Raw genomic sequence first — 15,272 nt, forward strand, 5'->3', positions numbered from 1 at the left:
GCCTGTGTATGTAGGTTTGTGTGTGTGTGTGTGTGTGTGTGTCTGCCTGTGTAACTGTGTGTGTGTGTGTGTGTGTGTGTGTGTCTGCCTGTGTAACTGTGTGTGTGTGTGTGTGTGTGTGTGTGTCTGCCTGTGTAACTGTGTGTGTGTTGTGCGTCTGCCTGTGTATGTAGGTTTGTGTGTTGAAGCGTGACCGCTCTCCGTGACGAAATGACCTCATTTGAAAAACTCTGCTGCGCCAATTGCAAGGTTCCTGGTCTCGGGATCGAATGGGTGGTGAGGCCCCGCCCCCGGCCGCCCCACGTGACCGGGACAGCCAACAGGCGGCGGGCAGCCTGTTACATTGTTTCCATTTCTCAGTGATACTGACTCGCTACAATCGCGGCGCCTGCGTCCCCCGGGGGACGGTGACGGCGGCCGGGGCAGAGGCGGCGTGCGGGGCGGCAGGGAGACCCTGTTCCCCCCGGGAGGGGGCGGGGGCAGACGATCGGCGGCTCCTCATGGCCAGGAAGGCTGGCGCAAGCGGCCCCAAGCCCGGGCTGGACAGGAACCGGATCGGGGAGAGGCTGGAGGCCAGCGTGGCGGGCCTGCTGGAGCTGAGGCTACTGAGGGAGAGGCAGGAGGAGACCGTACGGAGGGTGCTGCAGGAGGAGCGGCTGGAAGGCGGCGGCGATCGCAAGCAGGTCCCGGGGGATCTGCCGCCTCCGGGAGGAGCCTGTGCCCGGCAGGTGAGAGGCGAGAGGGGGGGAGGAAGGGTCAGGCAGAAGCGGGGGCTGAGACAACATCTGGGAATGTGTTGACATCTCGGCCCGGATCTTCACCTGGTGCGAAGTCCAAAGCAGGATGTGGAGTGGGATCCCTCCGGCAGTTAGGTCGGACTGTTTTGGTATCCCCCGGCACGGGGCTCGAAGGGCTGAACGGCCGCACTTGCCCACCCTGGGAGTCGGCCGGGACCCTGAGCTGCGGGGCTGGAATCCAACCCCTTGCTCCCACCTCCTCGCTCCGCAGGGTCTCTGTCCCGGATGCCAGCGCTGGTGTCTTCAGTCCGAAGGTCCTGGGTTCGAATCCCACTCGGGGCTGAGCTATGGCATGGAGGGAGGGGGTCAGAATTACCCGCCTAGGAGGAGGGAGGTGGGATCGGTCAAGCTCCGCAGCTGTGGGGGAGACAACCAAGAGGGGGGAAAGTGTGGACCTACAGGTGTAGTCGGCAGTTATGAGGCAGCCATTTAACAACCCCCCACCCCCCACTCCCCACGGCCAATGTAGATAAAACCGGGACACCTAGGACCAGGGAGCGAGCCTCGGGATAGAACATACCTTCAGATCAGAGATGAGGAGGGATTTCTCAGGGTTGTAGAGGAGTACAGCGCAGAAACTGGCCCTTCGGCCCGTCTAGTCCGTGCCGAGCCATTAAAACTGCCCACTCCCATCGACCTGCACTGGGACCACAGCCCTCCCATCCGTGTACCTACCCAAATTTCTAAGCACTGAAATCGAGCTGGCATTCGCCACTTGTGCTGGCAGCTCGTTCCCACCCTCTAAGTGAAGAAATTTCCCCTCATGTTCCTCTTAAACCTTTCACCTTTCACCCTTTACCCATGACCTCTGGTTGTAGGCCCACCCAGCCTCAGTGGGTAAAGCCTGCATGCATTTACCCTACCTATACCCCCCTAATATTGTATACCTGCATCAAATCTCCTCTCAATCTTCTAAATTTCAAGGAATAAAGTCCTAACCTGTTCAATCTTTCCTTATAACTCAGGTCCGGCAACATCCTTGTCAATTTTCCCTGTACTCTGTCAACCTTGTTTACATCTTTCCTGTGGGTAAACTGCACAGGGGTTGGGGAACCTGCTGCCACAAGACAACGCTGGAGGACGAGTCGCCGGGTATATGTAATGGGGAGGTTGGTAGGTTCTCGATCCGCCGAGGGAGGAGGCAGGGGAACGCGGTCGAGAGGGGTAATAAATCAGCCACGGTGGGAATGGCGGAGCAGACTCGATGGGCCGAATGGCCTAATTCTGCCCCGGTGTTTTACGCTTTGACACTTTGCGCTGTGGTGCAGCAGGTGGAGTTGCTATGGTCCTGGGTTCGATCCTGACTGCTGGCACTGTGTGTGTGTGTGTGTGTGTGTGTTTTGGGTAATTTGCCCCCCTGGAGGGGTAACTAAGTGATCACCTTTATAAATGTGCACAGCAAATCCCATGCAAGAGCAAATTCCTCATTAACACCTCCCTACCTCATGTTTCCCGACCCACCACCCCGCCACAATCAGTTCTCCGTTGGTGCTCAGATTCCTGACAGTGGGTGTCAGTGTGGTGGTGGTGGGGGGGGGGGGGGGGGCGGTGTGAGACGGTCCCAGTGCTGATTTGTGTGTCCTTATTTTGAGTTTGGGATCGGGTGCGGGCCCATCCAGCACAGACTCGATGGGCCGAAGGGCCGCGTGGAACCCGCTCTGTGCGCGCGCCCGCAATGTCCTGACCCTGGCCTGTAGATGGGAGGGAACCCGGAGCACTGGGAGGAAACTTGCGCCGTAAATAAGGGAAGATGTGCGGGCTCCTCACGGAAAGCGACGGGAATTGAACCCAGGAACGTCAGTGCTGTAAAGCGTTAACGCCTTCCCCTACGCTACCGGGCTGCCCCAAAGACTGCACCTCCAGAGCCGCCTGTGGCAAAGAATTCCACAGATTCACCACCCTACCCTCTGGCTGAGGAAATTCCTCCTCATCTCCTTCCTACTTGGACGCCCCTCCATTCTGAGGCTGTCTCCTTTGGTCTTAGACACTCCCACCATCGGAAACATTCCTCGTTCTTCTGAATTCCAGCGAGTAGAGGCTCAGACGCTATATTCCACCATCCGGTGCCTTTGGGAGTTTCTCAGTCCCGGACTATTTAGTGGAGGTGTGATCCGAGCCAGCCTCACGGGTCCCTGGGTACCGAGCTCACCGGGGCAGGAGCGTGGTCGCGGTCCCAGGCTTCAGGTAGCGAGACCAGGGCGCGGCGTTCAGATAGGCATCGTTACAGTTTCAAGGGTGGAAAGGTTGAGGGGAATGGTTGATGGTCAGCACAGGCTCGATGGGCTGAAGGACCCTCACATCTCATTGGCCAAGGAAGCAGCCCGTCTTTGACCCGGGCGATGCTCGGACGGGGTCTGTAGACGACAGGTCACGTCAATCCCCTGCCCCCTCCCCCACCCACTGAACCCCAGCAGGCACAGGCAGCGCGACTGAAGCGTGCTTGCGGTTTCCCCTCGGCCTGTGGGATAATCTCCCCTGATGACACGACGCAGAGCAGCACGCCTGTCGGAGTTTCTGCCGAATTAATCTCTTAATTGTTTGCCTGTCGGGTACCGACTTGTCAAAAATTCTGTCTGATCTGCAGCGATCCTGAGAGTGTAAATAGGAATTAGGCTTTGTGATGAACTGGGACCTCCCGGTTCACTTGGATTGGTGCCTCAGGGAGGAGGGGGGCGTGCCTGTCTTCAGAGACACCGCAGTGTGGGGGGTGTGAATGTTGGTACTGAGGCAACACCTCTCCCTCCATCTCCATCCCTGTGTGTCTCTCCTTCCTTCCCTCTGCCCCTCCCCTCTCCACCCTCATCTTCCTCCCCACCATCCGTCCCTCTCCCTCCTTTCATCTCTTTGTCCACCTCGCTCAGCTCCTCTCACTCACTAGTCTGCAGCATCACATCCCGATCCAGGGTCCAGGTCTCTGAGCTCCGGCCGATGTTCCCAGTTACGGAACCTCAGCAAAGAACCCCGCAGCTGCTGGACATCTGAAATAAAACCTGGGGAGTGGTGGGAGCACCCCGCCGGTCAGGTAGCCTCTGTGGGGGAGAGAGCTGGCGGAACTGGGGAGGAGATTGAAGACGTTGGTGTCGGGCCGCAGGGTAGGGTGCGGGAGGGTGGGACAGCTCAAGGGGACAGGGTAGGGATTGGCTAAAAACGTTTCGTCTTTGTCTCCGCTTTGCAGCGTCTGCAGTGTTTTGCTTTGGGTCGGTGCCTCGGGGGGTGGACAGTAGGGTTGGGGTCAGGTTGGTGGTCTGCCAACTGGTGTCGGTAAGGAGAGCCCTATTGTAGGACAGGATTGCATGGGGAGTACCCTCCCTAACAGATAGTTTTTTATTTGATCTGTAGTCCAGCAAACCCCCGATTTAGCCTAAATCGCGGGACAATGTACAATGACCAAAGACCAACTGGAGAACCCGGGGGAGAACGCACAAACTCCTCGCGGGCAGCGATGGGAATCGAACCCCGGGTCACCGGTGCCGTGAAGCCATCTGCACAGCCATGCCCCCACCGATGCTGCCTGGCCTGTCGAGTTCCTCCCGCGTTTCTGTGAGCGTGTGGCCCTGGATTTCTAGAGTCTGCCGGAGTCTGGCGTCAACTGGACTTTGTCCTCCCTCCTTAGGAATAGGGTGGGGCTAAAGTGCTCTTGAGCAGTGGAGTATCGGAGATTCCCAGCTCCGCCTGCCCAGAGGCTGCCTCTTCTGCAGTCGGCCCCCGGGATCAGATAAGGGGGGAGTGGGGCCAGGCAGAGTTCAGCCGTCGCCCGGAACAATGGGTACCTGGCATTGGGAGCGGCCGGAGCTGATCTCTGCTCTCACCTGAGCACAGAAACCGAGCCAGTTCTCTCTCTCTCTCCTCCTCGCCCACAGTCCCTCCCACTCTCCCCACATCCTTCAAACCCACACGTTCCTGTTTTCCCTCGCCAACATTCTCCCCCTCTCCCTACGCATTCTCTCAATCCCATTTTCCCTTTCTCACCCACACATTCCCTCTCCCCACACGTCCCCCACCCCTGCACACATTCCCTCTCTCTCCTTAATCGTTCCCTCTCTACTCTCTGTCCCCCACACATTCCCTCCCCCTACTCTCTTCCCTCCCCCACATTCCCCCTCCTGCCCAGGGCTCCCCATTCCCCTGCCTCCCGTGTTTGGAAGCATTGAGAGAGGCCCCCGCCCGGCTGCCTCTGGAACCGTGCCCATCCCTGCTCCTTATCAGCTGTGCGGATGCCAGGCGTGGCAGACTCCGACCGCGCCCGGATCTGCGAGCTGGAGCAGGGTGCAGAGTCCAGCGCCAGTGAGGCTGAGAGCTCGGCCCAGCCATGGTCGAATAACCCGACTCTCAGATGGGCGTGGTGGCAGTCCAGTGCGGGAGAAGGCCATTCAGCCATCGGGGCGGGCTAGTCTTCAACGGGCTTCTGCAGTGTGGCTTGCAGACACTAATTCCCAACATAAAGCGAATCTGTGCAGAGGTTTTGGACGGTGAAGCTCTCCCTGTATCAGTCACGTCTCCCCAGCATGTTCCCCTCTCTCTCGCCTCCCACGTGGGGTAGAGTGCCCAGCCTTTCAAACCAATATATATCTGGCCAGTGCCTCACTCGAGCTGGCTGGGCACAATCACGTTTGCCACTAGTCACGGAGCTGGTGAGGCTTCCGTCCTCAGACTGACCAGCCAGCTATGTTTCAGGGTGGGGACGCAATGCAGCTCCCAACCCAAACTCACTCCACTCCGCCAACTCTGGTGATTGCACTGTAGTCCTTGTAAGGGATCTGAACGCAGGTCTGTGAAAACAAAGTTATTGGATCTTGGGTGGGAGAGTTTGATGTCCTGGACGTACTCCGAAGGCAGCAGGTAGGATTCACCAGCCTCTAGACCAGGGGATCCACAGACCCTTTGCTTAATAATATTGGTCCACAGGATAAAAATGGTCGAGAAACACCTTCTCCAAATCTTGGACTTTCCAGACCACGATTGGTTCCTGGCAAACTTTTCTACCAAAGTGGTTTGTCACTGCCACCTCCTAGACAGTGTCTTGACAAGGCGGGTGTCCCCAGTACTCTTCAGAGATTGTCAGCCTGGCGTCAGTGGTCACAGAACCGGGAGCTCTGGCTCCAGGCTTCCCGGACTAGAGGAGACCGATTGTTTTGCCCCCAGGAGACAGGGAGTGGTGGAGGGGGCTGGGCATCTATAACGAGCGGTGTTCCCCCCTTTGTGAAAACGGAAATAGGCGGATGAGGTAGATGCTGGAGGAACTCTGCTGGGCCAGTGGAGGGGAACAAACAGGTGAAGTTTCGGGTGGTTTAGTAAATTTACAGATCAGTATGTTTTATAAAGACTGGTGCAGTTGTGGACAGCGAAGAGCTTGTCAGAGGATACAGCCGGATGGTAGATTAGTTACAGATATAGAATGGTGCAGGCCTTTCAGCCCACAATGTTGTGCTAACCCTCTAACCTACTCCAAAATCAATCTAACCTTCCCTCCAACATAACCTTCCATGTTTCTATCATCCGTGCACCAAGAGTTTCTTAAATCTCCCTGAAGTACCAGCCTCTATCGCCACCCCTGGGAGTGCGTTCCACGCACCCACCACTCTCTGTGTAGACAAAAACCACCGCTAACCCAATCACCTTAAAATTACACCCAGTATTGGCCATTTCCACCCTGGGGTAAAAGGCGCTGGCTGGCCTTATGGGCAGAGGAATGGTGGATGGAGTTTAATTCAGATGAGCTTGGGGTTTGCGCTTTGGGGGGAGGGGTGACAAATGAAAGGAGAAAGTAAGGAGTTAACGGCAGGACTCTGAGCAGTCTAGATGTGGTTGGATCTCTGGGTCTGTTGCTCCCGGACAGTGTGTACGTAACTAGATAGACGAGCTAGCCTTCGTTAAGTCAGGGTATTGAGTCCAAGACTGAGCGAGTCATATTGTGGCCACTATGTAAAAAAAAACACCCTCTGATTCCCCCCCCCCAGCACTTCCCTCCAATCACCTTAAAATGATGCCATCTCGCGTTAGCTATTTCATTCCTGGTTAAAGGAGCTGACTGTCCACTCGGTCTGTGGCTCTATCAGGTTTTGGAAGAGCACAGCACACGAACAGGCCATTCGGCCCACAGTGCCTGTGCTGAACCAGTCCCTCCTACCTACACCATGTCCACATCCTCCATCTTCCTCATGTCCATGTGCCGATCCAAACGTCTCTCAAAAGCCTCTACCAGCGTACCAGGCAACCCCCACTCTCCGAGTAAAAAACTTCCCCCTCTCACCTTCAATGCTACCCTCTGATGTTAGACTTCCCAACCCTGGGAAACGGATACTCCCTGTCCACTCTATCGATGCCTCTCATCATCTTGTAAACCTCCGTCAGATCTCCCCTCAGCCTCCGACACTCCGGAGAAAACAACCCAGGTTTGCCCAGCCTCTCATGATAGCACTTACCCTGTAAACCAGGCAGCGTCCTGGTAAACCTCTTCTGCCCCCTCCCCGAAGCTTCAACGTCCTTCCTGTAGTGAGCCGACCAGAGAGGAGGACACAGGCAGGTGAGAAGTAGGAGGGGGGGGGGGGGGTGCTGGTTTTTTTTACCAGAAGGAGAAATCGATGATCATACCATCAGGTTGGAGGTGTTGCTCCTCCTCCCTGAGGGGGGCCTCGTCTTGGCACACGAGGAGGCCACAGATCTTGTTGTAAGGGGCAAGTTTTTTTTTTAAACAGAGAATGGTCGGTGTGTGGATTGGTCTGGGAATTAGACGAAAACTTTTAGAGAGCCAGATAACTGTGCAAGGAATATGGAGGGACAGGGATAAACACAGGAGATTATGCAGACACTGGAAATCCAGAGTAACACACACAAGAAACGCTGGAGAAACTCAGCAGGTCAGGCAGCATCTACAGCATAAACACAGTCGCCGTTTTGGACCACCGAGACCCTTCATCAGGACCGGAAAGGAAGGGAGGGGAGGGAAGAAGCCAGAATGAGAAGATGGGGGGTGGGGAAGGAGCACAAGTTGGCAGGTGACGGGTAAGACTGGGTTAAGGGGAAGATGGGATGGTGAAAGAAGCAGCGAGGGGAGAGGTGGAGGAGGCATAAGGTCTGAAGGAGGAGGAGCCTGCAAGGATAGTGGGAAGGAGGAGGCACTCAGAAGATTCAGACATCAAGGTACTGATCCATGTATGCCGATGAGGCCACCTCAGGCCTTCCTGAACGCGAGCGTAAACCACTCGAAGCCGTGTCGGGGCGCCGCGCTCGTTCTGCCGCCGGTTTACACGCTGACGGGAGCTCTGGTTTACTTCGACAGCCTCTGCAGCTGGCCACGGGTGAACTGGCGCAAGCTCCCGCGCAAGATGTCAAGCATCTGGGTGTGCTGGAGCCGGTCGGCGGCCGGGAGCACCGCGCACGGCCACACCCCGCCGCTGGGGATGGACTGTCCGGGGTGGTGGGGCGCTGCAGCCCGCCTCCCCCCGAGTCTCCCCTGCCCGAGGAACTGGGCGGGGAGCAGTGGAGAAGAGACACTGGCGGTGTCTCCAGCGAACTGGGAACCGCGGAGCATCAGGAGCTGGAGGGGCAGCACGGAGCCGTGACCCAGTTGGTCGAGAGGGGCCAGGACAGTGGTGACACGGACTCCAGGCCCAGCTCGGGTGAGAGGGGGTGCCGGGGGGGGGGGGGGGGTGGAGAGACGGGAAAGGCCAGGAGAGGGAGAGGAAGGGGATGGGGTGGGGGAGGAACAGAGGAAAGTAGGGGAGGGAGGGGAGGAATTGGGGGTGGAGGGGAGGTGGGGGGAGTAGTTGGAAGAAGGGGAAAGAGAAGAGGAAGGGAGAAGATTAGAGGGTGCTGGTTGAAGGACCAGGCGGGCCTGCCCACCGTGACCTGTCTCCACCCCCGCTTGCCGCAGGTTTCTACGACGTGACCGACAGCGCCTCGTGCTCACTCTCCACCTCCTGCACCTCAGTGTACAGCGAGTGCCCCTCCAGCTCGCTGTGGAGCGTGCAGTCAGGCCCGCAGGTGGGCCGCCGCCGGCCTCGCTCCACCGAAGACGGGGCGCCGCACCTGGAGCCCGGCACGCAGCGGGCCCTCGAGGGCGAGGCCTGCATCTGGGGCAGGGTCGTCCGGAGGGGAAGGGCCTCCCAGAGGCCGGTGTCAGCAGGTAGGGAGCCGCAGGGCGGGCTGGGGGCACGGGTGGACGGTGGGGATGGGACAGGATGACAAGGGGACACTGGTGTTGGGGTGGGGAGGGCAGAGACAAGGCTCGTAAAGTTCTACAGCCCAGACAGGCCCTTCAGCCCATGCCAGACTGTTCTGCCTGACCCACTCAAACTGCTCCTGAACCACACCCCTCCCAACCATGTACTTACCCAAGCTTCTCTTAAATGTTCAAAATGAACTCAAATCCACTCTCACCACCCTCTGAGTGAAGAAGTTTCCCCTCATGTTCCCCTTAAACTTATCACCTTTCACCCTTAACCCATGACCTCTAGTTCTAGTCTCACCCAACCTTGGTGGAAAAAGCCTGCTTGCATTTACCCTATCTATACCCCTCTACCTAATCTCCCCGTATCCCCTGCGCTGCAGGGAATAAAGTCCTGACCTATTCAGCCTTTCCTTAGAATTCAAGTCTTGGCAACATCCTTGTAAATTTTCTCTCTTCTTTCAACCTTGTTGAAATTTTTCCTGTAGGTCGGTGACCAAAACTGCACTCAATACTCGAAATGAGGCCCCACCAACGTCTTGTACAACTTCAGCATAACATCCCATCTCCTGTACTCAATACTTAAGAAGGCCAATGTGCCATAAGCTTTCTTTACGGCTGTATCTACCTGTGGCGTGACTTTCAAGGAATTATGGACCTGTATTCCCAGATTCCCAGTTCTACAGCGCTCCCCAGTGTTTACTGCTCACTGTGTCCTCCCAAAGTGTAACACCTCACACTTGTCTGCATTAACTTCCATCTGCCACTTTTCAGGCTGGTTTTCCAGCCGGTCCAGATCCCTCTGGGAGCTCCGATAGTCTTCCTCGCTGCCCACTACACCTCCACAAATTTACTGATGCAGTTAACCACGTTATCATCCAGATGACAAACAACAACGGACCCATCACCGACCCCTGCAGCACTCCGCCAGTCACTGGCCTCCAGTCAGAGAGGCAACCGTCTACTACCACTCCCTGGCTTCTCCCACAAAACCGATGTCTAATCCAATTTACTGCTTCATCCTGAACGCCCGGCGACTGGACCTTTTTGACCAAGCTCCCACGTGAGACCTTGTCAAAGGCTTCGCTAAATTCCGTGTGGACAACATCCAGTGCCTTGCCTTCGTCAGCTTTCCTGGTCACCTCCACGAAGAAGTCTTTCAGATCGGTTAGGCATGACCTGCCATGCGCAAAGGGTGCCGGGGCAGAAGTGCATCTATCAAAACATTTATATATCCTTTAGAATACTTACCCACTATCTGATGTCAGGCGCATTGTTCTAAAATGTCCTGACTTATTATTAGAGGCTTTCTGAAATGATGAACGCACGTTAGCTATCTTCCAATCCCCGAGCACCTAAGGGCGTCTTGGATTCCTCCGCGAGGGAGACTGCAATTCCTGTACTTGCCTCCCAGTCATTCCTAGACGATTCTCGTGAACCTCCTCTGGACCCTCTCCAATGCCAGCACATCCTTTCTTAAAAAAGGTGCCCAAAAAAGTGCAGTCCGATTAATGCCTCAAAGACTTGGCATTACATCCTGCTTTTATATTCCAGTCCTCTCGAAATGAATGCCAACGCCGCGTTTTGCTTCCTCACCACCGACTCAACCCGTAAGTTACCCTTTAGGGAGTCCTCCTTTAGGGGACTCCCAAGCCCCTTTGCACCTGATTTCTGAATGTTCTCCCCAATTAGAAAATAGCCCACACCTTTATCCTTCGACCAAAGTGCACGACCATAAACTTCCTGACACTGTGCTCCTCCTGCAGACGCCCTGCTTCCTCGACACTACCTGCCCCTCCGCATCTTCATATCGTCGGCAAGCCTGGCCACAAAACCATCGATTCCATTGTCGAAATCACTGGCATTCAGAGTTTTATCTCAACGCCCACCCTCGCGGAGCACCACTAGTCACTGGCAGCCAAGCAGAAAAGTTCCCCTTAAGTCTCACTGTGCCTCGGAACAATCAGCGCTAGGATCTTTCCTGTAATGCCACGGGCTCATAGCTCGTCAAGCAGCCTCACGTGTGGCACCTTGTCAAAGGCCTTCTGAAAATCCAAGTACGCAACATTCACCAACTCTCCTTTGTCTATCGTGCCTGTTATCTCTTCAAAGAATTCCAACAGATTTGTCAGGCAAGATTTTCCCTTGAGGAAACCATGCTGACCTTGGCCTGTTTTATCACGTGCCTCCAAATACCCCAGAACTACTTCCTTAACAATCGACTCCAACATCTTCCCAACCGCTGAAGATGGTCTATAATCTAACTGCTCTATAATTTCCTTTCTTCTCCCTTCTTAAAGAGTGGGTTGACGTTTGTAATTTTCCAGTCCTCTGGAACCCTTCCAGAATCTAGTGATCGTTACTAAGGTACCCACAGTCTCCTCAGCCATCCCTTTCAGAACCCTGGGGTGCAGTCCACTTGCTCCAGGGTGACTTATATACCTTCCCCACCACCTTCTCCTTAGTAATAGCAACTGCGCACGCCTCTGCCCTCTCACACTGCTAGTGTCTTCCGCAGTGAAGACAGACAACAAATATTTATTAGGTCTGTACAACTTCTCAACTTCTTTGTCTCACATTACTATCTCTCCAGCACCCTGATTTTTACCCTCGCCTCTCTTTTATGCTTTATGTATCTGAAAAATCTTTTGGTATTCTCTTTGATATTGTCCCATTTACCTGCATGTTTTTATCTTTTCTGTCCTTATGGCTGTTTAGTTGCCTTCTATTGGTGTTTAAAAGCTTCCCACTCATCTTTCTACTAACGTTTGCTCTATTAAATACCCTCTCTTTTGCTTTTATGCTGGCTTTGACTTCCCTCAGCCATTCCCCCCTTTAGATTACAGTACTTCATCCTTGGGACGTATCTATCCTGCACCTTCCGAGTTACCCCCAGAAAACTCCAGCCATCGCTGTTTTGCCGTCATCCCTGCTAGTGTCCCCTTTCAACTTGCTCAGCTTCTCTCTCGTGCCTCTGTAATTCCCCTTATTCCACTGTAATACTGGTACATCTGACTCTAGCACCTCCCTTTCAAACTGCTGGGTGAATTCTAACGTATTATGATCACTGTCTCCTAAGGGCTCCTTTACCTTAAGCTCCCTAATCAAAACTGGTTCATTACACAACACCCACTCCAGTATTGCCTTTCCCCTGGTGGGCTCAACCACAGGCTTCTCTAAAAAGCTACCCCGTAGGCATTCTACAAATTCCCTCGGGATCCAGCACCAACCTGATTTTCCCAATCCCCCTGCATATGGAATTCCCCCATGACTATTGTAATATTGCCCTTCTGACATGCCTTTACTGTCTCCTGTTGTAATTTGTAGCCCACGTCCTGGCTACTGTTCGGGGGCCTCTATATAACTTACATCAAGTTCTTTCATTCCTTGCACTTTCTTAACTCTACTCACAAGGATTCTACCTCTTCCGATCCCATGTCAACTCTTTCTAAGAACTGGATTTCATGTTTTACCAAGAGAGCCACAGGGTCCAAGGGGACACCTCGTCAGCCCCTGGAGATTTATCCACCCTAATTTGCCTCAAGCCAGCAAGTACTTCCTCCTTGCTAATCTGTGTTGGGTCCATGTGCATTGCCTCGCTTCCACAGACTCATTATCCACCTTCCAGTAAACACAAATGCAAAAAATAATCCATTTCAGATCTCCCTCCTTCTCTTTTGACTCCACACACAGATGACCACTCTGGTCTTCTAGAAATCCAATTTTAACCCTTCCTGTTCTTCTGCTGTTAGCATATCTGTGGAAGCCCAAGGAATTCTTCATGTTGTCTGCTAGGGCAGCCTCATGCCTTCTTTTATCCCTCCTAAATTTTGTCAGTACTCTCTTGCCTTTCTTAAACTCAACAAGCACCTGATTTTTCCTGCCTGCCTCTACCTACTATGCACCTCCTTTTGTTTTTGCTCAATATCGCTCAAAAACCAAGTTTCCCCGCACCTGTTATCTTTACCTTTTATTCTGACAGGTACGTACAAGCTTTTCACTTTTGAAGGCCTCCTCGCTATGCCTGTGCCAGAAAAAGCCTTGCCAGATCCCTTCTGATACCATCAAATTGGTCTTTCTCCGATTTAGAATCTCAACCCGACAAGACCTATCCTCCTCCGGAATTATTTGAATGTAATGACATTATGATCACTAGATTCAGCAGTCCCCTACCCAAGCTTCTTAACTGCCCTGTCTCGTTCCCAAACAGGAGATCCAGTATCACACTCTTCTCTATTCCCAACATAATAGTTTACAAAACTTTCTTGAACACTTTTACCAAACTTCATCCCAGCCAGTCGTTTAAAGTCTGGGGGTCCTGGGAGGGGGTGGGAGGAATGGGGATGCCGAGAGGACAGAGGCACCAAGTGGGGCAACAGGAGTGCTGGATCGGAATTGAGGGGATCTAAAACTCACCCCCATCTCTCTCTCTCTCCCTCCAGGCGAGCTCACCTTCCTGCCCCGCTACTGCAGCTCCAGCAGACTCTCCTCCAGCTGCCCGGCGGCCTCCTCCTCCACCACCTCCGTCTCCCTCACCTCCTCCATCTCTCCCTCCTCCCCGGGCCACGGTGCGCGGCCCGACCCGAAGTTCCGCTGCGACCTGGTGTCCAGACACGGCAGCGAGGTCTACCACTACCCGAGCCCGCTGCATGCGGTGGCCCTGCAGAGCCCGCTCTTCACCGCCTCGTCCGGCCGCCCCAGGGAGCCCGGCGGAGAGGGGGAGGGAGCGGGGCCGGAGCTCGGGGCCGGGGCCGGGGCCGAACCCGTCCTGCTGGCCAGCAGAGAGAGGCTGGACAGGTACATCTGCGGCCTGGTGCTCCGCTCCCGCTGCGAGCAGCCGGGACCCAGGAGGCCCCCGCTGGCCTCCTACCCCAAGAGCCTGTCGCTGTCGTCGGTCTGCGGCCAGGGCCCGGCCGGAGCCTGGAAAGGGGCGAGGAGGCGGATCTCCACCAGCTGCCAGGCCCCCGAGCGGCCGCCATCGCAGGACGGGCGCTCCCCGGTTACCCCCGAGCCCGCTGGCTCGCCGGCCCCCGACGCCCCGCTCTACCGCGGCAAACACCTGCACCACGAGCTGGTGAGGTGCCCGGCCGCTGGCGAGCGGGACGCCCCGGAGCATGGGGGCCAGCGCATCGACCTCTTCAAGCGGCTGGGCTCCAGGAGGAGGTCGGCCTCCCGCTCCAACTCGGAGATGAACCTGAGCTCGGCGTTGCCTCAGGCGCCCGAGGCCTCACTGGGGCCCGGGCCGGCCCGGAGGAAGCAGAAGTGGACATCGGTGTTGGAGATCCCAGCCCCCAACAGGGTGAAGAGGGCCGGCTTCCTGGGCCAGGCCCAGGCCTTCCTGAGCCGACGCCAGAGGTCCTCGCCCTCCGACTCCCTCCCTTCCTCACTGGGGGAGGAGGGAGCTGGCTGGTTGCGTGGGGCCGAGACCCTGCCCCGGACCAGCCCGGTCTCCGAGACCCGGTTCCACCGCTCCAGGTCCTTCAAGGAGCTCAGGAAGAGAGTGCAGTTGTCCATCAGACCTTGGTCCCTCAAGGTCAACAGCACTCCCAAATGAGGGGCGTCTCCCTCACCTACTGGGGCCACTCCCCCTGCCTCATCTTTTCCTTCCCCAACCCCTCAGGATCACCACCTTCCCTTCCCCCCTGCCCCTCATCCAATCCCTCTGGGGCCAATCCACCCTCCCCCTCTTCTATAAGATATGATCAGAAGTAGGCCATTTGGCCCATTCAGTCTGCTATCACGGCTGGTTCAATATCCCTCTATTTTCCTCCCCCCCCCCCCCACCCCTCATCCATTGAGGTGACTCTCTGAGGCCATTCTCCCCTCCCCCTCCCTGCCCATCTCAAGAGGTGACCTTCTGGGGCCGTTTCTTCCACACACACCAGACGATGAGCCGCTTGGCTTTCATTCCCACCCCCTCAGAAATGAAGATTCACTGAGACAAAGCCAAAACTGTGAATGTCCCCGGGGGGGAAGGAGAAGGTGGCGGGGGGAGCCCGACAAAGACCTGTACCTAGTGCCTTAGAGTGCCGGACTGGCGAGGAGGCGTGTTAGTTTCAGATAATTATTTAAGTTGTCCTCCTGCTGGGCTGCAATATTTTTGGATGCTAGACTGTAGAGTTGGAATAAATAAAATTATTGACCAAAGACCACCTGGGCACGTCTCCCGTCTCCTGTGTCGCGGGAAGAGGGGTGGGATCGGCACACTTGGCGGGGATATTCGGCTGGGGGAGAGGCGCACAGCCCCAGTCCTCTCCAGCGCCAGGTCTGTACCTTCTGCGGTAACTAACCGGGGCCTCCAGACCCAC

The 15,272-nt window shown here is 55.7% G+C and overlaps 1 protein-coding gene across 1 annotated transcript; it reads left to right on the plus strand.

Moving 5' to 3' along the window:
- Positions 1-269: 269 nt before the first annotated feature.
- Positions 270-14,652, plus strand: LOC132383704 (uncharacterized). Its single transcript, XM_059954894.1, has 5 exons — positions 270-728; positions 1,763-1,906; positions 8,077-8,416; positions 8,671-8,922; positions 13,407-14,652. Exons 1-5 carry the CDS (start codon positions 270-272, stop codon positions 14,516-14,518), a joined length of 2,307 nt encoding a protein of 768 aa, XP_059810877.1. The 3' UTR covers positions 14,519-14,652.
- Positions 14,653-15,272: the final 620 nt, after the last annotated feature.

The sequence above is a fragment of the Hypanus sabinus genome, chromosome 31 (assembly GCF_030144855.1).
Source record: "Hypanus sabinus isolate sHypSab1 chromosome 31, sHypSab1.hap1, whole genome shotgun sequence".
In the NCBI taxonomy this organism is placed as follows: Eukaryota; Metazoa; Chordata; class Chondrichthyes; order Myliobatiformes; family Dasyatidae; genus Hypanus; species Hypanus sabinus.